General features: G+C 42.9%; 1 protein-coding gene across 9 annotated transcripts in view; it reads left to right on the forward strand.

Moving 5' to 3' along the window:
• The window catches only part of SMARCAL1 (SNF2 related chromatin remodeling annealing helicase 1), a 65437-nt gene that overhangs the window by 18037 nt on the left and 21711 nt on the right, over nt 1-25689 (forward strand). For 4 of the 9 annotated variants that reach the window (XM_015432747.3, XM_005574231.3, XM_005574232.4 and 1 more), the window contains exons 8-12: nt 2483-2633; nt 5087-5245; nt 8774-8839; nt 17316-17456; nt 21164-21382. In XM_015432747.3, coding sequence (XP_015288233.3) covers nt 2483-2633; nt 5087-5245; nt 8774-8839; nt 17316-17456; nt 21164-21382 — 736 coding nt within the window. The remainder of the gene's footprint in view (nt 1-2482; nt 2634-5086; nt 5246-8773; nt 8840-17315; nt 17457-21163; nt 21383-25689) is intronic. The other 5 variants (XM_045367678.2, XM_074010029.1, XM_074010030.1 and 2 more) reach the window with 2 other exon arrangements.

Here is a 25689-nt window from a genome sequence, read left to right on the forward strand (position 1 = left end):
TGCCAAAAGTGGAACTGGGGCTTAAATCTGTGTTTTCTGATTGATTAATTTCTGAGTATGGCATTTTTTTCTATTTCTTTTTTTTTTTTCAATTTTGGCATGTGTTTAATTTTGCATATTTGTAGTTACAATCATGTTGCCTTATAGATATAACATAAAAAAATCAATGTCTCTATTCAATAAATCATAAAAATAGTAATAATATAAATACTACAATTCAAATTTTAAAAACATAAATTGTAAACAGGACTCCAGAAAATTTTTTCTATTATATTCAACTATCCTGTGGAGGATGACATTTAATTATGTTATTGTTCCTCTGTTATCCAGGCTTTTTCTGTCTTTGTTGTCACTTTTTGGCCACTTTGTTCCTTAGTTGGGCTCCCTCTAGGCAGGGGAAAAAGGAGAGAAAGAATGTGAAATTCAGGGGGTCCATTCTGCTCTAAGGATGCGGATAGACCAAACTTCTGGAAATTATAGATGGTAAAGATGAGGAGGCTGAAACAAAAGACGCTCAAAGGGCGTGGGGCTCTCCATGGATTCCGTTGCTTAGGTACTGCCTGTCCTCGCTGGCCACTAATTTTGTAAATCAGAAAGTGAGGTAGAAAATACATCTTTTCACACCTGCCCTCCCCCCATCTGTCTGTGTTGTGGGTTGATCCCAGAAATGGTCCAGAAGATTTCATAGAGGTGGGTGTACAGGGAGGAGGCTGTGCCTGTTCTGGAGAGGTGAGGCAGCCCACCGCTCGGCTCCGTTCCTCCCCAGTGGAGGGTGAGGCCGCCAAAGCAGGGCTTTGGGAAGGGCTGCCTCCTCTCCCAGGCAGGGGCCCGCTCAGGCTGCAGGGAGAACAGAAGGGTGCCATGCCGTGATGCCTGTTGTCTCCACACTCTACTGGCCTCGGGCTGCCTGGGGATTTGCTGCCCAGTTTTCCATCTTTGGAAACGGTGTTTCCAGGCAATTCAGAAAGGGCAAGTGTAGCCTAGACTTCTTGTCAGCCCTGCTAGCTGCTGATTAGAAGAGGTGACATTCTCTGTTTTCACTGTGTGAGAAGGAAAGAGAAAGAGCTATCCCAGCGGCTTATTATCAGGATTCTCAGCAAATGATCTCCTTTTCAGAGATTAGATGAAAGAAGACTAGTATTTGGCACAGAGGACCAGACATCTGGCACTTGGGATCCTTTTAGCTTTTCACTGTTTCATCATGCGACACGAGCAAGTCATTTTTACTGTTTGTGTTTTGATTCTTTTTCTTTTTGTGGAATAGTAGTTATGATAGAAGCACTTCCTTAACGCTTATGATGTTTCCAAGCACTGTTTTCAGTATTAGCTTTATTAACCCTCCCATAGCTTCATGAGATAGGTACTGTTATTACTCCCTTCTTACTGCTGAGGGGGCTGAGGTATAGGGAGGTTAAATCATGGGCATGAAGGTATACAGCTGCTGAGTGATGGAATTGGGACTCCAACCCCAGCCAGTCTGGCTCCAAAATAGTGGAATACACCTTTATTCATAAACTATTAGCAAGGGATGCTGCACTTACGGGCTTTAGGGTCCTGGAGGCTGCCATAATGAAAAACTCGATGCTGAGGTCGGTGCTCGCTTTTGGCCAAGCACCCTTCCTCCGATCCTTTTCTCTACCTCTCTTCTCGTTACCAGCATCTTCTGTCTTTGCCAGCCCCTTTCTCTGCCTTTATGCATACTGAATGCTCTCTGATCTTCAGAAAGCCTTCTTTTCACCCACCAGCCCTTCTTTCCTTCCTTTCTTTCTTTTTTTTTTTTTTTTTTGAGATGGAGTTTCGCTTTTGTTGTCCAGGCTGGAGTACAATGGTGCAATCTTGGCTCACTGCAATCTCTGCCTCCCAGGTTCAAGCGATTCTCCTCCCTCAGCCTCCCGAGTAGCTGGGATTACAGGCATGTGCCTGTAGAGATGGCGTTTCACCATGTTGGTCAGGCTGGTGTTAAACTCCTGGCCTCAGGTGATCCGCCCACCTCGGCCTCTCAAAGTGCTGGGATTACAGGCATGAGCCACTGCGCCTGACCCTTTCCTTCCTTTCAAGGCAGACTCTGGAGTGAGTAAGCATGCCCTCCTCAGTGCTAGTCCTGGACTCCCATCGCCCTCCTCCACGTACGTCCCCTGGGTCCTGCCTACAGTGGGCTGAGGTGACTCCTCCCTGGAAACTTCCTTCCTTGGCCTCCACGACCTAATCATCTTCCAGATCTTCTCCCTACCTTTCGACCACATTCCACATTTTTCCTTTTTAGACTTTCTCTCTCTCTCTCTCTCTCTCTTTTTTATTCTGCTCCCTATTTGGCCCATGCTCCTTCCCTTCTGGGGAGCAAGTCTGGTGGTGGGCTGGGCCTGGGCTGGGCCTGGGCTGGCCAGTGCGGTGGCCTTCACCCGGCAGTGCTGACCCACCGGACGTGAGGGCAGATGAACTCGTGCCCTGGGAAACATGCCGTCCTCACCTTGTCTGCCTTCAGTTTTGCCATAGCCAAAGGAGGCCGCCTGCTGCTCGCTGACGACATGGGCCTGGGGAAGACCATCCAAGCCATCTGCATCGCAGCCTTTTACCGGAAGGAGTGGCCTCTCCTGGTGGTGGTGCCATCCTCCGTGCGCTTCACTTGGGAGCAGGTTAATGCTCTTCAAATTGCAGTTTTCACAGAGAAGGTTTTCTTCAGTGTTAGAGTCATAAAATAATGGTTTGCGGATAGGGTCTAGGGATCTTTAAGGATCCTGTCTCAAGTAAAGGCAAAGGCAGGAAGAGAGATGAGATGCCACCTGAGGGCAGGCTGGGGGTTTTCTGGATCAGAATCAGGTTACACCTTGAGGGAAGAAAGCCGAGGAGAAACCGGCTTAGAGACTTGTGTTCATCTGTCAGCAGGCACTTCTGGGACCTCTGTGCCCTGCTCATAATACTTTTCATCTGTACCACACTTAGTTTTCTTTATTTTTCTCGTTTATTGTTTTTTAAAATTTTTATTTATTTTGAAACTGGATTATGAGACTGGCTAGTTTTTGTACTTTTTGTAAAGATGAGGTTTTGCCATGTTGCCCAGGCTGGTTCCCGAACTCCTGGGTTCAAGTGATCCACCTGTCTTGGCCTCCCAAAGTGCTGGGATTACAGGCGTGAGCCACTGTGCCCGGCCCACACTTAATTTTTAAAATATTTTTACCTCCTATGTTTTCCTCAATCCCGTGACAGTCCTGTGTGGTAGGTACAATAGATAGTAACCCTATTTATAGACGAGAAAACGGAATCTCAGAGGTTAAGCTCCGTGCTTCCTGTTAATGAGGAGCCCTGCCGGGTCTTGTGGCATCTCCTGACTGCCCAACTCAGGGATTTTGCACTCTGTCGAGCGGGGAGTGAGTGGGATGTTTGCCGTCTGCCCGGTAACTTTATGGATGCAGAGCCTGGCAAGAACACTGTATCACTCACCCTTGAGCTTTTTCTACTCTAAATCCAGGAATCAGTGGTTGGTTTTGTGAAATGAATAAAAAGTCCATGAACAAACTTAGTGAAGAAGGAAGACCTAGTCCATCGTCTACAGCTTTTTCTAACTTTATGCCACTGACGTCAGCCTGGGGCTTCTTCCTGAGGCCTCCATGAGCCTCTCGTGCAGAGGAGGCAGCTCCTCCTGCTGCCGGTCAGCCCAAGGCCCAGACGTTCTGACCGAAGAGATGGCAAAAAAAAAAAACAAAAAAAAGAAAAACTAAAAAATGTGCACCTCGTTTTTTTTCTGTCTCAGTGATCTGAATTCTTTTTTTTAATTTTAATTTTTAATTTTTTTTTTTTTTTTAATGAGACAGAGTCTCATTATGTTGCCCAGGTTGGTCTTGAACTTTTGAGGTCAGTGATCCTTCTGTCTTGGCCTCCCAAGTCTTGTGATATGAATTCTGCCAGTGCCTGTAGAAAGTAATCTTCAGTACATATTTTGTGTGTGTTAGGTTCCCACAGCACCCTCAGAAATTCTAGGAAGAGTCAGCCAGATGGTGACCAGCCTGAGGTTAGAGAAAAGGCCAGCCCTCAATGTCAGCCCAGGTGGTGCAGGTGAGCACCCAGATGCCTGGGTGGGTTTGGCTAGAGATGCTCAGATTGCCAGAGAGAGAAGGTGGATTTGTAGGAATATTGACATAAATAGTTTCATCATCATCAATAAACGTTTATGATTTGCCTTCAGTGTACCAGGCTCTGCTAAGTCCTTCATAAAATTCCTCTTAAAAAGAGTCGTATTCTTTCCCTGCAGAAACTTACCATCTAGTTAGAGATCTTAGAGATGAAACCCAGACACCATGAAGTGACTGCTGACAGGCAGGGAGATAGCCAGGCATGGTGGTTCACGGCTGTAGTCTCAGCAACTTGGGAAGCTGAGGCAGGAGGACACTTGAGGCCAGTAGTTCAAGACCAGTCTGAGCAACATACTGAGACCCATCTCTTTAAAAAAAAGAAGAAAGAAAGAAATTAGCCAATCATGGTGGTGTGCACCTGTAGTCCCAGCAACTTGGGAGGCTGAGGCGGGAGGATCACTTGAACCTAGGAGTTTGAGGCTGCAGTAAGCTGTGATGGTGCCACTGTACTCCAGCCTGGGCAACAAAGTGAGACCAACACAACTCTTTTGAGACCCGAATTTTCTCTCTTGTTGCCCAGGCTGGAGTGCAATGGTGCGATCTCGGCTCACCACAACCTCCGCCTCCCAGGTTCAAGCGATTCTCCTGCCTCAGCCTCCCAAGTAGCTGGGATTACAGGCATGCACCACCATGCCCAGCTAATTTTGTATTTTTAGTAGAGACAGGGTTTCTCCATGTTGGTCAGACTGGTCTCAAACTCCTGATCTCAGGTGATCCGCCCTCCTCGGCCTCCCCAAGTGCTGGGACTACAGGCATGAGCGACCACGCCCAGCTCCCCCAACTCTTAAAAAAAAAAAACAAAACAAGGAGTGTCCTGTCAGTGGCAAGTGAAGGGGTGCAGGTGGGTGAGAGGAAGGTAGAGGTGATGGCTGTTCATGGCCATGAGACTGCTGCTGTCACAACCAACAGCTGCTGTGCTGGGTGTTCATTGTAGCTTTATTCCCTCCTGTCATCCACAGGCCTTCCTTCGCTGGCTACCGTCTCTGAGCCCAGACTGCATCAACGTCGTGGTGACTGGGAAGGACCGCCTGACAGCTGGCCTGATCAACATTGTCAGCTTTGACCTTCTTAGCAAGTTGGAAAAACAGCTAAAAACCCCTTTTAAAGTTGTCATCATTGTAAGAAACTTGGCAAAGTCTTTAAGTACTTCATCTCTCTGGAAACTTTCTTTGTAAAAGCTCTGAGAACTTTCATGTCTATAATCTCCTTGAGCCTCATTTAGTTTCTAGAAGAATAGAAATCACTGTCTTTATTTTGTGAGGAACTGGAAATTCATTCCCTTCAAATAGCCATTCTCAACTCTGGCTGCATACTAGAATCTCGTAGGGAGCTTTTTTTGAAATTGTGATTTAATTAGTCTTTGCTGGGGATTTCTAACTCATCTCTTTCCCAGCATGAGTCATGGATGGAGGCCATGATGTGGACCCCAGGCCACCTGGGGCTCTGGGGACTACAACCTAGACGGCAAAGGGGTGTGCCCACATCTGGTGCCATCTTACTCAAACAATTGAGTTTTCTTCCAGCCAATGTGAAGATACACCCCCACCCCACAAAAGCACTTTTTACTCTAATTGTTTTTTGGGGGCTTTTTTTTTTTTTTTTTTATGGAGACAGAGTTTTACTCTTGTCACCCAGGCTGGAGTGCAGTGTCACGATCTCGGCTTACTGCAACCTCCGCCTCCCGGGTTTAAGCAATTCTCCTGCCTCAGCTCCCCAAGTGGCTGGGATTTTAGGCACCCGCCACCACGCCCAGCTAATTTTTGTATTTTTAGTACAGACAGGATTTCACCATGTTGGCCAAGCTTGGTCAGTGGCTGCCAATGGGAGGCCTTGCTCTCGTTCCTTGCAATTTGGTGCCCTTATTTATTTATTTATTTATTTATTTATTTGAGGCAGAATCTCACTCTGTCACCCAGGCTGGAGTGCAGTGGGGCGATCTCAGCTCAGTGCAACCTCCACCCACTGAGTTCAAGGAATTCTCCTGCCTCAGCCTCCCAAGTAGCTGGGATTACAGGCACCCGCCACCACATCTGGCTAATTTTTGTATTTTTGGTAGAGATGGGGTTTCACCATGTTGACCAGGGTGGTTTTGAAGTCCTGACCTCAGGTGATCCACCCACCTTGGCCTCCCAAGGTACTGGGATTACAGGCGTGAGCCACCTCACCTCGCCTCTAATTGTTTTTTAAAGAAGGTCTTACTGGACCCGCTTCCAGATTTGACAGCGTATCTTTCAATTACACACAGGCTTTCCGACTTTTAACTCCTTACATACTTCCTAAGGATCTCTAGACAGATTTGGTACCCAGCCATCTCTGTCAGTACTCAGTGTATTTACATAGCTCACACAAATATTGTGGGAGCTTAGAGAAAGGAAGGAGAAGATACCGTTACTGACCTCAGGGGATCTATTATTATGTTTTGGACATGAGAACCACACTGTGTTCTTAGCATAAGCAAACTTGAGCATTGATAGTTTTGCAAAATGATAGAGGTAATGAGTCTTTGGGGCAGTCATTTCTGGTTTGGCACAAATTTAAGTGTGGCTTGGAAAAGATGTCAGCATTGCTGGGCGCAGTGGCTCAAGCTTGTAATCCCAGCACTTTGGGAGGCCAAGACGGGCGGATCATGAGGTAAGGAGATCGAGACCATCCTGGCTAACACGGTGAAACCCCATCTCTACTAAAAAATACAAAAAACTAGCTGGGCAAGGTGGTGGGCGCCTGTAGTCCCAGCTACTCGGGAGGCTGAGGCAGGAGAATGGCATAAACCCGGGAGGCGGAGCTTGCAGTGAGCTGAGATCTGGCCACTGCACTTCAGCCTTAGCAACAGAGCGAGACTCCATCTCAAAAAAAAAAAAAAAGAAAAAAGAAAAAGAAAAGATGTCAGCTGTCAGCATACATGTGAAATGAAAACATTATAAGAAGTTTTCCAGGATGATGGGGATGGCTCTAGAGTGTGTGGGAAGACTAATGCTTTCAATTCTTGACTGTTGCCTTGTGTTAGCTGCTGACATATAATCATCTATTTTCCCAGTGGTCCCTGAACAGGCTTTATCTTTTATCCTTGTGAATTATCCATTTCACAGCTGATGAAACTGGCAATGAGAGTGGGTACATAAATTTGCCCATAGGCACGAAGCTAGCAAGTTGGAGGTTATTGATTAAAGCTGGGTTGCGTCTGCCTTCAGAATTCATGTTCTCTTTCTGGCCCATCACTTAACCTGCCGTATGATTTTTTGGCAAGCCACTTACCACCATTGTTGGTTTGTTCTTCAGTTAAGTAAGAGCTCTGTCCTCTTGCTTTCAGAGAAATGTTGTAGGAAAGAACAGAGTGATGGCTCTGAAGTGTCACACTTCTCAGAAGAGGCTTCGGTTTCCAGCCATTCTTTGTGATTTGTTCCAGTACTGGCACATTTTTGCCTGTTGGTTGAAAGGGCCCATTCTCTTCCATATCTTCTGTACTCTCTGTGTTTTTTCTCCACAAATACCTTTTTCTTGACTGTAATGAGGCCTCATCATCAGAAAGGCATATGACTATAGCACTCCAGCTTTCTGGACAAGATACTGTCTTGACATTTTGAGGGTTATTTCACACTCCCCTCTATTGTGCTTTTGTGGCCCTATTTGCTCATGATAGCTGAAATGGAATTTCTTATAGATCATCTTTAAGGACAGAGTTGGGATCTCAGTGGTATCCCAGCTATAGGAAGGCTGATAGCATTGAGTGCTTACTGAGTGGCAGGGCTGTGCTAAGGACTTTACATGTGTTAGCTCATTTAAGACTCACAGGAACCTAATACATAAGGAACTATGGTACCCATTTTACAAATAGCAAAACTGGCACTACAGAGAGATAGTTGTTTACAGTCACACAGCAAGGAATTTGACTGTACCAAACTAGAAAATTTCCACTCAAAGACTCATGTATTAGTTACTCATTTGGCTTTAGAAAATATGATCAACTGTATATTTGCTTATGCAACAAAAAGAAAAAAAAAGAATAAAGAAAAACAAACTATGTATAAACATATATATATGTATTTTCTTATGCACCAGTGCAGAGTGGTTAATCAGACTTCATGTTCTAAACATAGCAGTTCCTTGAGGATGGGAATCACATCATCTTCTTTCCATTTCTCAGTTTCCCCAGCGTTTTGTTTACACTCACCTCAGTACTAATAATATAGCCTGATCGCTTGTCAGTGTGTCTGGCATCCTTCCTGCACCCTGAGCCCCTGAGAGCAGGGGCTGGACACCCCAGAGCTTTGCATCAGTGCAGGGCCCACTATGGGGCACTTGGTCTAGTGCTCCACAGGTGCGAGGTGCCTCTTACAAAGCAGCAAACCACCTTCTAGTGGTTTCTTTGAGCAGCCTCTGAGGTGGGTGGAGCAGGGAATCATGAATCCCACTTCATAGATGGAAAATTGTCCCCAGAGAGATGAAGCAGCTTGCTCAGAATGCAGTAGAGAAGCTGCCACCAGAACCCTGGGTCCTGACCTAGGCCCACTGAACCATCTCTTTAAATGAGAAAGTGCTAAGGGAGCGTCCACCTTGCACTTGCCATGCCAGGGTCAAGCCTCAAGTGGCCCTTATTTCTGTCCACTCAGGATTGGACCTTGTTCACTTACGTGGTTGCTTCTTTTCAGGATGAATCTCACTTCCTCAAAAACAGTAGGACTGCCCGCTGTCGAGCAGCTATGCCGGTCCTAAAGGTGAGTACTTCTGAGAACCGAGCCCACTGAGCATTGGCGTCCTGTAATATTTTGCTCAGGCTTGCATGTGGTCCTAGTCCAGCAGGGGTTGCAAGTACAGACCTGTGGGCCATGGTCATGACTTGGTGTTGACTTAGGGTATCTCTCCCTCCTTAGGGCTGTGGTACCAATTTCATCTTTCTTCCTAACATCCTGCTAAGGAACTAGTAATCAGTACTGGTAGTCAGTAGTACTGCCTTTGTCTCTCGAAGGTCAAGACTGTTGAGGCTGGGTGGGCACTGGACTCCAGAATCCTCCTTTGGCTTCCTGCTTAGACAAGGGAGAGCCTCTAGCAGTTTGTCCACTAAATAGCTTAGAAAAACTGCCTGTCTTCTAAGTCACTTGTAGTGGCAAAGCTGTCAAGATGCTGGAAATCAGGGAAGAAGAGTTGTATTAATGAAAGTAATGGCAAAAAAACCGTAATTACTTTTGCATCAACCTAATACAAACAGAACTGAGCAAGGGCTGGCGGGGTCAGTGAGATGCGCTGGTAAAGCCGAGATGGGCTTTAAAAGTTGATACTGTTTTCTGTGGCTACTGTGAGCCTCTTTGGTTGACAGAAGGGGCAGCCATCCACATTCCTCCCTGTGGTGGCCTAAACTCATCTCTGAGTGCTTTGGTGGGTGTGAGTTCTGGCTTCACAGCAGGCAGGCGTGGGTATGTGATGCAGATTCTAGTCTTTATCTAAGCATGTTCTGATGTGCAATATAGGCTCTGTGTTTCATCTGTCTCTCTCTTCTGTCTGTGTTTGGTTTCTTGGTCCCCCATCCCAGCAGAGGGTAGGCCTCCAAATTTCCTTCCATTTTTGGGGAGGGTGATTTTTTTCCTATTACTGGAAGAGGGAAGGGGAAGTACAATTAGAAAAGTGGCCTTTTCTCTCGTAACAAGTTAGAAATGTATCACAGATGACTTTGGAGGTATCCACTTCGGTTTGTTCAGACTGAGCTAACCAAAGTGTGTGTTTTTCTTGTGCTCAAAGCAACCTTTGTGTTGTATCAGCATTTTAAAACTAGCTTTTTATTGATTAAAAGAAGCTTTAACTTTTACCTAAACTGGGGAAAACAAATATGCTAAATGTTAATGAAGCTTAGCATTTGAGCATTAATCTTACCAGTTCCTCACAAAACACACATAAGTGTCCACTCATTTCAAGTTTTCATGTGTTTAGGAATAACGGAATATGACACATCTTCCAAGGCAGGGTCATGTCATGTGCCAAACCTAAGAATAAAAGTCTTTTACTGAGAAAGTTTGGTTTTGCTGGGGTGGTGGCTCATGCCTGTAATCCCAGCACTTTGGGAGGCCGAGGCAGGGGGTCACTTGAGGCCAGGAGTTTGAGACCAGTCTGAGCAACAAGATGAAATCCTATCTGTACTAAAAATAGAAAAATGAGCCAGGCATGGTGGTGTACACCTGTAGTCCCAGCTACTCAGGAAGCTGAGGCAGGAGAATTGCTTGAACCTGAGAGGTGGAGGTTGCAGTGAGCCGAGATTGCACCACTGAACTCCAGCCTGGGTGACAGAGCGAGACTCTGTCTCAAAAAAAAAAAAAAAAAAACCTTGATTCTCTGCCAGTAATACCTATAAATATTTATATGCCGAGAGCTGTTGATGGACACACTTAAATAAAATGTTTTTCCTAGGTTGGTGACCTTTCTTTTGGGAGGCTTTAATATGCTTTCTGTAGGAAAAAAAATAGGCTTTGGTATTATGGTTTCAGTATTTCAGCCATAACTAAATTAAATCTTTACTCCTGATTGTTTAGACAAAAGAAATTGCACAATAGATAGATTCTATCATTAAAGATACAATGTGAAAGCTTCTTAGCAACCACTTGTTAATGTAGTCATTGCCTGGCTGGGTAAGCTGAGCCAGATAGTGGTTTCTGAAATGTGTGCTTCTCATCCAGACCTTTGGAAGCAGCATATACCTCTTTAATATCTTGAGGATGTTTCAAAGTGACAGGTTTAAAATAAATCTTTAAACTGCTAACTAATATGTACTACTCTGCATTTGCTGTAGAACTTGGTTGAATTAATATTTTAAAATAACCCCACGAACATGGCCTGTGTTTATGAAGGTGTCTTGAGGCCACACTCTTCTGCAACATTGACTTCATGTAATGCTGGACTGTGGCAGGACTGGGGTGAAGGAATGGGATGGAGCATTCTGTGCTATTCTGTTAACCGAACCTTTCATCTCTGTCTATTGTATTTTCATCTAGATTGGAGTCTCAACCTTGGCACTGTTGACATTTTGGGCTGGTGACTCTGTTGTTGGGGGGCTGTCCTGTGCATTTTAGGATGTTTAGCAGCATCCGTGGCCTCTACCCACAAGATGCCAGCAGTTCCTCCCCAGTCATGACAACCAAAATTGTCTCCAGATGCTACCGAATGTCCTCTGAAGGAGGACAAATCGCTCTCTACCCACCTTGCCCTACCCCAACCCCATGGAGAACCACCAATCTAAATAAGGAGATGAATCTAAATGTTTTTGGAATAATAAGGTAGTTAGGAGAAAGTAAAGTATGTCTTTGAAAAGCCACATAAGGACCTAATTTAATACCACTTGATTGTTCCTCTAATGTGAACATCTCTTAGAACTATATTCTGATAATTAATATTACGAGCATATTTTCAGCAAATAGGCATAATGAGGTATTTAGATTAAATCATACAGTTCGTTGGATAGCAGGGCCAGATCGTGTCTAGAAAATGTGGCCTTTGAGTCAGCAGAGAGAGGACGTGTTAGATTGTAAGAAACTGGTGTCACCATCCCCTGGGAAATGTGACCTTTTTCGTCCCCCACAGCACTGTTTGCTGTGGCTACTAATCCTAAATGAGGTAGATCTATTTTTATATATAAATATATGAAAGTAGACATGATAGATGCTAAAAAGAACAAAGTTAAAATTACCGTTAATCCCTGCAACAGAAAAAGCCACTGTTAACAGCTTATTTTTCCAGCATGTCAGTTATTGGGCAAGATCATCATTTTTCAATAACTATGGAGCATTTACATAGTAGAGACACATCCCATAATTTAATCCTCAGTGTCAGATATGTGGTTGTTTTCCATTGTTGCTGTTATAAATAATTCTGCAAGTGAACATCATCTACATGTACCTTGCATATTTATCCTATTAGGACAAATTCCTACAATCAGAATTGCCAGGTCAGTTTTCATTTGACCTTTTTGGGGGAGGCCTCTGAAGTCCAGTCTGGCCAGGCATAACAGTCTTCACTCCCATTCAGTCTTCAGTCAGAGGCTTTTTTTCCCCACATGACTCCAGCCCTCAGGATTATCGGCACTCTTTTGAACAGTGAGGTGTGTGTGGGGGGTTTTTTGGTTTAGTTTAGTTGTCTTTTGTTTACACTGGCTTTTATTGTTAAACTAGTATAATAACAAAATTAAAAAATTTTAAAAGGCAAAGGCTGCCAGAATCCTACCATTCTTTCCTAATAAGCAGCTGTTTCTTTTTTCTGTAAGTAGAGAGTACTTTTTATATCTCTGTTGATTGGCTGGATGAGATAGTAGCTAAAATGTAAAAGGCTTTTTTCTTTTTCCTTTGTAATTAAAGTAGTTTAAATAGATGATAAATTCAAATGGGGCCAGGCGCAGTGGCTCATGCCTGTAATCTTAACGCTTTGGGAGGTCTGTAGCAGGAGGATCACCTGAGGTCAGGAGTTTGAGATCAGCCTGGCCAAAATGGCGAAACCCCATCTCTACTAAAAATACAAAAATTAGCCGGGCGTGCTGGCACCCGCCTGTAATCCCAGCTACTTGGGAGGCTGAGGCAGGAGAATCACTTGAACCTGGGAGGTGGAGGTTACCCTGAGCCGAGATCGCACTCCAGCCTGGGCATCAGAGCTAGACTGTGTCTCAAAAAAAAAAATTCAAATGCTACAAAAGGATGGACAGTGAAAAGTAAGTCTTTCAACCCCTCTGGATCCCTAGTCCCCAGTCTCTTTCCCCAAAGGCAGCTATAGTTACCGGTTTTCAGGTTTACTTCCATAGAACAGCCTGCATCTATGGAAGTACGAATGTGTGTTTCCTTTCTGCCTCCTTAGAGTGTTTTACCACCATTGTTTTACACTTGTCTTTATCCCCTTAATAATGTATCTTGAAAATCATTCCATATGGTTCCAAATGACTTCTACCGCATTCTTGCAAATAGCATTCTATTGGATAAATGTATCATAATATGTATCGTCTGTTCTCTTTTGATGGATTTGTAACCAAATAGCAGCTATTACATGCAATATTGCAATGACAATTTTTTCATATGATAGAGACGTGGAGAGTAGAAAATGCAATCCCTCTGTGTCTGAGATAGCTTACTGCCTATCAGGCGAGAGGGGAGAGCCGTGTCAGCTGGCAGATGCCGTTTTCTCCCCGAGTGTGATGAGGCTATAGAAGTCCCCTGGGGTCCGACCATTCTCATTTATTTCCTCACTTTCATTACATAATCAGACTTAAAAAGGAAATTATTAGAGTTTGAAACCTATGGTAAAATAGACTGTCTTTTCCAGAGTAAAAAAAATCTACCTTAGGCCAGGCGCAGTGGCTCATGTCTATAATCCCACCACTTTGGGAAGCTGAGGTGGGCAGATCACTTGAGGTTAAGAGTTTGAGAACGGCCTGGCCAACATGGTGAAACCCATCTCTACAAAATTAGCTGGGAATGGTGGTGTGCACCTATAATCCCAGCTATATGGGAGACTGAGGCAGGAGGGTCACTCGAACCTGGGAGGTGGAGGTTGCAGTGAGCCGAGATCATGTCACTGCACTCTAGCCTGGGTGACAGAGTGATACTCTGTCTCAAAAAAAAAAAAAAAGAGAGAAAAGAAAGAAAAGAAAAAAGCTTGGAATGGCATACTTTTATCAGCTATAATTATACCATTCGATGTATTCTCATTATAATATTTTGGTATTTTTGGACCAATGTACATGCAATCACTGTCTTCATTCTGTCTGTTCTTACCCAAGAACTGCTTTATATGTGGCATTAAAATTTCATTTATGTTAGAGCAACAATACTCATTTAGCTTGAAGGCATTATGGTTATCATAGCAAATTGGTTTAGTTAAGGTTAGTACTATTCAGATTTGTGACTAGAACTTTGCCTCTTTTAGAACATAGGCTAGAACCTAGAGGGAACCATTTATGTGAAATAAGCGGACCTGACCAGAGATTCAGAGGCCATGCATAAAGTATCACTGAGTGGTAGGTGGCCTTCTGCCAGTGCTTAGGGCAGCCTCTAGTCAGCAGTGGCCATAATTATGCTGTTTTCTTGGTTTGGCCTGGTTTGTTTTGGGGGGCACCACTCAGGAGTAAAGAATACACCTGCGGTCTCCTTCCCTGACTCCAAGCACTGGGTTTCTCCTGAACGTTGAGCTTTTCCTTTCGCTCTTAGACTTTCGATTTAACTACAGGTGTCTCTTTTGTTGCTCCTTGGATAGTGACTGTGATCCCACATTTATTCTTGATCTGTGTACTTTTGGTCACTTGTCCCCAGACTATGCTTGCCACTATCCTTATTTTTGAAGATTGTATAATGACCTCTGAACTAATTAAAACACAGCTTCAATGTCCCTGCCACATCAGGGTTACTGAGTATGGAGACTTTCCAGCAGTGTGGACTTGATCTTCTCTTTGATGTTACCTGCCTTCTTCATGTCTTATTTCTAAGTTGAATATATGGTATTGTGTAAATTTATTTCGAGTACCATTAGGAATAATTCTGGGTATAAGACTGGACTGAGCTTTGTTTTCCTAGTCTGGGGTTTTGGTGAAATATATTACAGCCCATCAGAATAATTCAGTAAAGTGAGTTACTGGCTCAGTTGGGGGAAAAAAAAAAGAAATAACATAAAGTGATGAAGAATTTCTGGACTGCTTCTTATATAAACTTAGGACTTCAGCTCTTTTCTCTACAGTAGTACATTCTCTTGGCTCTTAATTTTATTTTTTATTTTATTTTACATTTTTTTGAGATGGAGTTTCATTCTTGTCACCCAGGCTGGAGTACAATGGCATGATCTCAGGTCACTGCAACCTCTGCCTCCCCTGCTGAAATGATTCTCCTGCCTCAGCCTCCCAAGTAGTGGGATTACAGGTGTGCACCACTGCACCTGGCTAATTTTGTATTTTTAGTAGAGGCAGGGTTTCACCATGTTGGCCAGGCTCGTCTCGAACTCCTGACCTCAAGTAATCTGCCTGCCTCAGCCTCCCAAAGTGCTGAGACTACAGGCGTGAGCACCATGCCCGGCCAGCTCTTAATTTTACAACTATGTATAGTTTATCCACTTTCAATTACTACATTGAACTCTCTGTGGCGAATTATATATATACACTAACTCAACCTATTCTGCAGGACTTTCCCACCCCCAGCCCAAGAAGAAACGAAGCCTGTCTTTGAGGGTCATCTGACCCCAACAGTGTCTGCACATGTGAATCACATTATCTTTTTAACACCACACAGAAAGTATTTTTTTACGTTGTTCTATCGTAGATTTCTCAGGTGTTGCTTTTCTCCCTTAGCCATGGGAGTTCACTGTAAACTGTTCAATTTAGTGTTGATTTCTTTAGTTTTACAGATTTATGTTTTCCTAGATTTGGGAGTTTTCAGAAGTAGAGGGCGACATATGACACCTTTGCAGCTGGGCATGTGTTAAAGCCCTTATGGGTGATAGTGATGACATGCACACATGTTGGGGACTGAGCAGGGAGCAGGCCAAATCACGCCATTACAGACCAGGTGCCATTCTGGGTTCTTTCAAAGCTGGTCTTTTTCTTTTTTTGTAATGCTGCCTCTGCCTTTTTGAGGCCCACAAACACCCCTTTGCAATGCTCCCATCACTCTCTAGTCTGGGCAGTGTATGGGAGAAGCGATTCAATACTAACTATATCCTATAAATATCTGACAGAAGACCCCGGAGTTAATTTCCATCATCTGATCCATGAACTGTTTTTGCCCTGGCTCCATCCCCAGAATAGGTTTGGGGTGATGAGGAGATTTTCTCTTATTGATAAAACTTTTCATTTTCCCTTTTTCATTGAAATGATCTTAAGGCCAAGGCAAGAGATGCTACCAACGTCAGCTCATTGTTATTTTAATGAGTCTGCCTTAAACCGTGCAGGAAATTAGAAGGCTTAGGTAATTGAACTGTGGAAAATTATAGCTGGAGACATTCATAGCTCTCCCATCATAATGGAATTAGATATTGGCGATTGCTGTGAGGGCATAAGTGCGTTTTGATAATTGTATATATTGTATATTTATAAAGAATGATTTCTCTTTTCACTGTTGCACCTTTATTTATTTATTTTTATGAGGCAGTGTATCCATCTGTAAACCTAATTTATTGTCCTAGGTGATTTATTACATGCAATTGCCTTGCATTACTGTCATTAACTCAAGGTTACAGTGGTTAACAAGCTGTTTCTAGACTACTGAGCTCCATGGTAGGGTCCCTTCCCAGAGCTGAAGTGAATTTTACCTCCAGTAATTTGTAGTGATTCTGTGTTCTAACACAGTAGGAAGTGTCTCCTTTTTTTTTTTTTTTCTCACCGTCTTTCCCATCTTAATAATAGGAGGTGGGATCTTTAGGTCTGATCCCCATGGGTCAGATTGGTGTCTGGGTAGTGAGGAACTTGGAATCTGTCATTGCTGTTGACCAACTATTTTTTCCCATCTTGCCCATGCTAAGCAGGCTGCTGCAGATCTGGGCTGAGTTTAGGGAGAATGGAACCAAGTATCACCTTTTAAGGTTCTTATTATTAATAACTGCAAAATGAGCCTGAGTCAGGGTAGGCTTGAAGCATTGTGAAGCTGAGTTAGTAAAGGCCTTATTTTCCTTTAAAGGAAGTCACATGGAGACGTATACATTGGCAACCCCTGACACTTCCTCTTGGGAATGGGAGAGGGCTGATTGTAATTGTCATTATCTAAGTTCAACTTGCATGTCACAGATTCACTCTGGAGGAAGTTCAGACCTGCCACTGTCTTCTCCCACTTCCTGTCCAATGCTGGAATCTTTGAGTTTACTCTGTGTTCCCTAGGATACTAATTAGCTTCCTGGTGAATTTTTTTGCAGCATACAGTGAACATTTATTGGTTACTTGGTGTCAGGCATATGCTACAGAAAATAAAGGTGAATACAGCCCAGTCCTTATCTCAAGAGGCTTGCAATCTAACAAGGGAGGCAGAAAAGTTATAATTCAATGTAATGTGTTAAGTACTAAGATAGAGCTCAGCAGAGGGCAGGCAGGGAAGATTTAAAGAAAAGGAGATGCCATCTAACTGCTTGCATTGGCAATGCCATTAGGTTCTTGCAACACCTTGGGCATCCAGCTCCTTCGCCACTGGGGCATTTTGAACATTTCCTGTGTGCTCCTCCCTGTGTTCAGAGCACCTTTGGCTGTTTGTCTGTTAGGTTGCCAAGAGGGTGATCCTGTTGTCGGGCACACCAGCCATGTCCCGGCCCGCAGAGCTCTACACGCAGATCATCGCAGTCAAGCCAACGTTCTTCCCCCAGTTTCATGCCTTTGGACTTCGCTACTGTGATGCCAAGCGGGTATTTATTATCTCTTCCCTCCCAGCCCACCCATTTCTCACCCTGATTTTGACACTTACCTTTCTCTTCCTTCTCTCTGGCCATGATGTGATCAGAAGAGCACTGGCCAGGGAAATGGATTTCAGTCCTTCTGTTTCTTACTATGGCTTTGGAATGTCCTCAGTGGTAAGAGGAAAATGGTCATCTTACCCTTTCAGTCTAGCTTTAATGGTTATGGTGATCCAAAGTCATCGTTTTCCAGTAAAGGGACCAGTGGCTGATATATAGGTGTGTGGAGCTCTGAGAGCTGGCTGCCCTCTTGCTCAGGGTCACAGCTCTGCATGAGGCACACTGCTGGAGCTATAAAAGGAAAGTCCATGTCAAGTGCTGGCCCTAGAGAAGATGCTGGCACTGACGTGAGCTAGGAGTGAGGCTGAGGCCCCAGGCAGAGGGAAGAAGTAGGTGAGGGGGTAAGGGCTTCCTCCTGGCATGGGAAGAATATGAAGTAAAGGTGGGAAATTCCTCCCTGTGCCAAAAGAAAAGAAAAAAAAAAAGATAAAGGTAGACTGGGGAGTCTGATCCCAAACTGCCTTGGGTGGGCTCTGTGAGTGCAGTGCCAGTGGAGCAGGCACCTCAGGACCTATAGCCAGCACCCCAAAAATGCTCTCCCAAAATGGCAAGGAAGCCCTATAAACACAAATGCATTGCCGTGGAATCTTTGTTTTTAAAACCACATTAATTCGGACCTTAGGGATTCTTGTTTTGTGATCAAGTCACAAATGTATTGACACTTTGGAGAAATGGCTGCAACTTACCCTACAAGCCATCTATGAGGGGACCACCCATCTATGAGGGAAAAGCCTTGCTGTGCAAATATATGATATAAACAAGAGTGTCTGCCTTATTTTTTAAATTTTTAAAAGAAGAAAAAAAGTTTTCAAGTACTTTAAAAATATCCACTTACACTCAAAGTACTTATAATGTAAATTGTAGTGCTTAGCATAGTTAATTGCAAACTATTTTTAGCTGGTTATTGAGGCAGGAAATTTCCCAATTGTTAAATGTGTTTAAAAGCCATATACTTCTTTAATCATATATTTAATTCATTTTCCCTGTAGATCAATCCAGATTAGATTGATGCTATATAGTTTTCATGGTGCCTCAAAACTCTTCATGTATGATTTAGATTTCTGTCCTATTTGCAAACAGTCCACTTTCTAAAAAGGATCTTCTCTTTCTTGACTATCTGGGCCCATGGCATAATAATGTTCAGCTAGTGATGAAAGGGGCTGAAGATAAAATTCATTGCCTTTCCTCCCCAAACTGTCCCTTCCTATGTTCCCAATCTTAGGCCAGCATCTCCTCAGTAGTTTCTCCTGCCAGAAACTAAGGCATTAACTTTGAATTCTCCTTTTCCTGCCTTCTCGATACACCTCCCCAATACAACAAAGAATGCCTTCCTCCTCATCTTCACATCCTTCTTTCAGCCTAGCCCAGTGCCTGGTATGTGGTAATTTTTCAATAAAAACTTGTTGGATTGTGACTATCCCAAAGTCCAGTTTAAAATATTTGCCGCATGCAGTGTTACACACCTGTAGTCCCAGCTACTCTGGAGGCTGAGGCACGAGACTTGCTTGAACCCAAGAGGCAGAGGTTGCAGTGAGCCAAGATCATGCCACTGCACTCCAGCGTGGGTGACAGAGTAAGACTCTGTCTCAAAAAAAAAAAAAAAAAGTAACAAATTATTTGGTATTACTAAGTTTTAACCTACAAGATTAAGAGCTAACAGTATTAGAACCTAGGAGCACGATATCTGTCTTAGTCTGTTTTCTGTTGCTGTAACTAAATACCATAGACTAAGTAACTTATAAAGAATTGAGGTTTATTTAGCTCATGGTTCTGGAGACTGGGAAGTTCAAGAGCATGGCACTGGCATCTAGTGAGGGCCTTCTTGCTGCTTCATATTTATGATATGGCAGAAGGCATCATATGGAGAAGAGAGCAAGAGCATATGTGTCAGCTCAGGTCTCTGGTCCTTTTCTTATAAAGCTACCAGTCCCAACATGGGGGACCCACCATGATGACCTTATCTAATCCTAATTACCTCCCAAAGGCCCCACGTTCAATCAACATATGAATTTGGGGATTACTTTTCTAACATGTGAAATTTGGGAGACACATTTAAGCCATAGCAATATCCAAACTAATTATGATATCCACTTGTTCTCAGCATGGTTTTTATTTAATGCAACCCAGAAGCCAGGGCTGCTTTTTTTTTTTTTTTTTTTTTTTAATTTTTTTTTGCCAGCTTCATGCATTAAGAAACCACTGAAAAGAGAACTTCATGCTGAGCTCATTTGCAAACCACTAACTATCTGAAGGCATTTGCTGAGAACTTGCAGTTGATTTCAGAGTATTTTTTAAAAAGAAGAAACAGCTTTACAACATTTTATTCCTCCACCTTTGACCATCTCTTCCTTCTGTCAATTTAGCAAAGGTTTATGAGACACCTATTCTGTCTCCACTATTATGCTAGGCTCTCTAGCCCTCTATAATGGAAAAGCGTAGCCCCTACCCTCAGGTAACTAGCTCATCAGCTAGGAGGGGAGATGAGCTCCTTAAAATACAAAGTAGCAGGCACACTAGCTCCCTGATTTTCTACAAGATTGTAGAAATCAGTTCCATTTCCAGTAAGATTATTGGTGAAGGATAGGGTTTTTAATGGTAATGTCTTCTTTTTTTTTTTTTTTTTGAGACAGAGTCTTGGTCTGTTGCCCAGGTTGGAGTGCAGTGACGCCATCTTGGCTCACTGCAACCTCTGCCTCCCAGGTTCAAGCAATTCTCCTGCCTCAGCCTCCCCAGTAGCTGGGATTACAGGCACACGCTGCCACGCCAGCTAATTTTTGTATTTTTAGTAGAGATAGGGTTTTGCCATGTTGGCCAGGATTGTCTCGAACTCCTGACCTCAAGTGATCTGCCTGCCTCCGCCTCCCAAAGTGTTGGGATTACAGGTGTGAGCCACTGTGCCTGGCCGGTAACGTCTTCTCTAGCTGTGTGACAGGTAATGGACATTTGAGCTCACTGCCTCCCATGAGCTACTCAACAAGGGGGGCCATGTTTATGAAGGACTACCTAGGCACTCAGCCAGACTGCCAGAAGCCTATATGGTGGGCTCCTCCTGCCAACCCCAGCTGCCATCAACAACAACACTGCATTACTTTTATTATATTGTACTTGTTTGTGCTGGTGTAATCCATACTGAGGAACAACAGTTTTTTAAATCCCCATAAGTCTCATCAAATAAAGATGTTACTGACATTATTTTATTACATTGTGCAACAGACTCTGTAGGATAAGCCATAGGGAAGATTTAGTATTTAGTGTACAGGAATAGTCTGACAAGCCAAGTTTTTTGTTTGTTTTTTAATAAAATGGACATGCAATTGCTTGACTTCCGGCATTTGCTGCTGGAAAAGAAAGCTCACTGCCAAATTGTAGAATGCCGTGATAGGTGTTTTTTGTTCACCTCATTCCTGACTTTTTCTCTCTTTTCCTTTCCGTTTCTCATTTGTTTTACTGGGGGTTTATTTGTCCCTATAAGTCACTTGAAATTCTCTGAACTAAGCCAGGGGTGGTTGTGAGAAGAGGGACCTCCTAGGATCCCACATCCCTGTTGGACTGGGCCTGAAAGGAGCCTCACGGGGCTGTCGCTGTCTTGTTCTCTGCAGATGCCTTGGGGGTGGGACTACTCAGGTTCCTCCAACCTGGGAGAGCTGAAGCTTCTGCTGGAGGAAGCGGTCATGCTGCGGCGCCTGAAGTCTGACGTCCTTTCCCAGCTGCCTGCCAAGCAGCGCAAGATAGTGGTGATTGCCCCAGGACGGATCAATGCCAGGACCAGAGCTGCCCTGGATGCTGCAGCCAAGGAAATGACCACCATGGACAAAACTGTGAGTCCAGGGCTGGAGACGGATTTGGAAGCAGACGTGTGTAAGCGTTCCTTTCCATGAGGGGCCCTTGAAAATGACCTGGCGTTCTCTCAGCTTTCCTTTCTGTAACCTTTTCCCTCTTCTCTAAGCAAGAAGAGCAAGTCCATTTCATTCCTCAGCCTACCTAAGTCGGTTTTGAAAAAATCCCTTATTAATTTGTGGTTTTATGCTTGTATAGATCGCTGTTGATGGATGGCCATAAAGATAAGCACAGGCAACAGCAGGGTGGTGATCAATATTCCGAATCTCTCAAAGAATGTGGAAATTATGTCTACTATATTTTGAGAATGCCTCAGTCTAGTAACAGTTGTTAGAAAATTAGTCCTAACATATTTGATACATATGTTAATCCTTTAACCATACTGTGTCATTTGTGTTAGTCAAAATAATAAGTCAACATTCATATAACAAAATAGAGTTTTCAAATCCTCCTAACCTTTTAAATCCCTATTACAGGCATTTATGGTTAGCAGGAAGTTGGCAGCCCCCTTTTACAGAGAGGGAAACTGAGGCTCACAGAGATTGCAGTTTGCCAGGGTCTCTCAGCTGCTCCACCGCAGAGCTGAGGTTGGAACCAAGCCTCTTGCCCCTATATTTTAGGACTCTTTTCACTATGATGGTTTTATCTTTTCAAACACTTTTATTTTATTTCTGTCTTTAGTGTCATACTGTGCTAAGTGCTATAATCTACACCAGCTCTGTTTCTGTCCTCTTAGATAAAACCTTGTAATTTGTATTACCAAGAAAATAACAGTCATTGATAGTTTTCAACATCATGAAGCATTAGCTGGGCTTGATATTACCCCATATAAAGATATTTAGATATAGATCGCAGCCTTCTGGGAGGTTACAAAATAAGTAAGAATGACAAGAGACAGAATGCATGTTTTTCATGTTATTTTACCATGTGATGAGCAAGATTCATTGATAACTTCTAAGAAACGGCAGGATAGAGGATGCACTGGCAGAATGTCAAGCTGTATTGAATTTATGCTGTATTACATGTAATAATCTGGATGGTCTGGAGTAAGTGAGCAGGCATCATCTCTTTACTGTGAAGTTTTCAAACAAAGTTAAACAACATTGATGTGAACGTAGAGACCAGTGTTCCCAGATTATATTTCAGTGGAACCATGAGTAAAACCAGGAAGCTTTGTCACTAAAATCAATCTTGGTGCTCTTTTGTTTATTTTTAGAGATAAAAATGCAATGAGTAAAATATTTTTTCTCAATTTGAAGTTTTTTCTTATAACTTTTTCTTAAACAATAACTTTTGTCTACTGGTGAACTCTACCAGACAAAACAAATGAACTGGTATAGCAAATATATTAATGGAAAAATTGAGACATGCAATATTTTTAGATGCAAAGATCTGAATATTTATAAAAGGTTATTTTTTTTTTGCCAGCAAAGTTGTTCCTTGTGTGTGTGAGATGGAAGTAAGTTTGTTAGTGTTTCGTGAGATTCCCCAGAGAACACCCTCACCAATACCTGGTTCACCTCCTGAACCAGTTCCAGAACAGCCAAGGTAGACACCTGAAGAAGCAATTAGTGGGCATTTGAATTAAGGAGGAAAAGCACATTAGCTTGTTAAAACACAACTGTGAATTGTGTAGTATGGCCAAAAAGGAAAAAAGAAAACAGTAGAAATTTTGTACTTAGTGCAACAAGATTTGAAAGCATTTTGTAAACTTCCGCCAACTTGTATAGTTCTTCAGGTAAAGGGAGTGGCTCTTTTCAAAGACGGTTTCAGATGCCACCTGAAAGTTTGATTTCTGAGCTTGTTGGTGATGCTATGAAATTAACTAGGAAGTACCATGGAACTTAAGAATGTTGGGTGTTTCATAACTTTAGGTAGCTATACAAATCCGGTATTTTGGGGGATATTTTCATATTTTCTTGCTTAGAAATGGAGCCACAACTCCCTTTTGGTTGTGGAAAAGTACATAAGGGGCCGGGCGCGGTGGCTCACGCCTGTAGTCCCAGCACTTTGGGAGGCCGAGGTGGGTGGATCACAAGGTCAGGAGATCGAGACCGTCCTGGCTAACACAGTGAAACCCTGTCTCTACTAAAAATACAAAAAATTAGCTGAGCATGGTGGCGGGCGCCTGTGGTTCCAGCTACTTGGGAGGTTGAGGCAGGAGAATGATGTGAACCTGGGAAGCGGAGCTTGCAGTGAGCTGAGATCGCGCCACTGCACTCCAGCTTGGGCGACAGAGTGAGACTCCTTTTCAAAAAAAAAAAAAGTACATAAGGATAGTGCCGGTTGCCTAGAATCCTGCCTGTTGGGTGATTATCCCCTTGCTTTGTAAACACTGCAGTCTTAACTCCATTTTGCAGATGATGAAAATGAAGCCTAAATTGCAGCATCACTCTTTAAGAATCCAGCTGAGAAAGAGCCCGGAGCTCTTCTCAGTTCAGCACTGGAGAGTTGCTGTCTGCTTCCTTGGAGTCTTAGGAAAATTAAATGTTTATCCCTGAAAGATAGAAATTGAGTTGGTACAGATTACCTTCAGTGTGATGGCTGAAGCCAGACATAAATTCTTTCAGATAATAATTCCTTAAGAACTTGCTGCTTTTTTGTGTCTTAATATAAATCCATTTTTATAATGGAAAATCCAAGTAGAAAACAGATGTGTGTGCTTTGTGCTTTGGGCCATCAGAAGCTTTGGATTTCTAAAGTCATTGATTTCGTGCATTTCTAAACCATGGATCTAATCAGGAGCATTGCTGTAACTTACTTCAGGAAGGGAGTCAGCATCAGCTGCAGGCTGGACTACATGACCGTAGGCATGTCTTCCAAACCCTGGCCAGCTATGAAATCCTGAGTTGGAAGGGTTAAAATGGGGAATTATGGTTTGTTTTTTTAATGGTTTTAGTCGAATAAGGAGGCCCTATGGACCTATAGAAAGTCCCCTCTCTCCACTGCCCCCAGTTTTTTAAGTTACTTTTTAGTCCCAAGTTTCCTTGCAATTTTGCAAATCATGGTGACTCCAGCCAAGCACTGCTGACCTGCCTGTCAAGAATTGATTCTTTCTTTGTTCCTTCACACCTTTCCATCTGGAAGAATACATTTCTTAAAAAACTTTATATCACAGGAGCCGAGGTGAAGGAGCCAATTTATAGAATATAATGTATAATGAAAGCCTTTTCTCATTTTTTCAGCTGAAATAATGGATTTCGCTTCACAGGCTAAGGAAAGCTGACTGTGGTCATCTTTTGTCTAAAGCCATTTTTTCGTCCTCAAGACCAGGAGCAGAGAAATGGAACAAGTCCATACAGATTTCCTGGTGACAATATCAGTTCACCCTTGCCATTTGATAATCCACTCAAATTTCCGATGTAGAAAAATTTAAAAACTCCATTGGATCTAATTTAATTAAGGTCTAGTCAGGAACAAAGAATGCAGGTTATTTAAAATTTCCTGGCCAGTAGCTGGCAAAAGAAGTAAGATCATGAATAGAGAGTATTATGTCTGCATAGTTTGGGGGAGTTTTTTTTAAAGCTAAAACTATTGATTTCTCCCACATTAAAAGTATTAATACAATAGATATCCATTGTATAAAATCTGAAAAATAAAGAAAAATACTTAAAATCAGTAACATTTATTGAATACTTGCTATGTGCTGGGCATGGTGCTTTACGTGTATTGGGTCATTAAATTCTCACCATCAGCCCAGATATTTGAGCCTCAGAGCCTGCACTTTTAAGTGCTACAAATTCTGGTTCTACCATTTAGTAGCAGTGTGACAAGTATACTCACTTGACTTTTTTTGCCTCAGTTTCCTAATCTGTGCAGTGGTGATAATAGTGCCTCCCTCATAGCAATGCTAATTATTAAATGAGTTAATGCATGCTTAGTTCTTAAACCACTGCTTGGCCCATAATAAGTGGTATATGAGAGTTAGTTGTTATTTTTATTACTATACTATAAAAAAGAATCATCTTTTATACAACCATAATTTTGGCATGTATAATTTGAGTATTTTTCTATAATTATGTGTGTATATGTTGCTTTAAGATATATTTTTTATATCTGCATATAAATATATATAAAATATTATATTTTATATATGCAGTAAGCAATACGTATATTTTAAAAGCAGAACTGGGATCGTACAAATACGTCAAGTGGGAAGGAAAACAGGTTACTGACTTATGAAGACTTTTCCATGTTGTTAAATATTCTCTTAAAACACAGTATTTAGCCAGGTGTGCTGGCTCACTCCTGTAATCCCAACATTTTGGGAGGCCAAGGCGGGAGGATC

This window comes from Macaca fascicularis, chromosome 12 (genome assembly GCF_037993035.2).
Source record: "Macaca fascicularis isolate 582-1 chromosome 12, T2T-MFA8v1.1".
Classification (NCBI taxonomy): domain Eukaryota; kingdom Metazoa; phylum Chordata; class Mammalia; order Primates; family Cercopithecidae; genus Macaca; species Macaca fascicularis.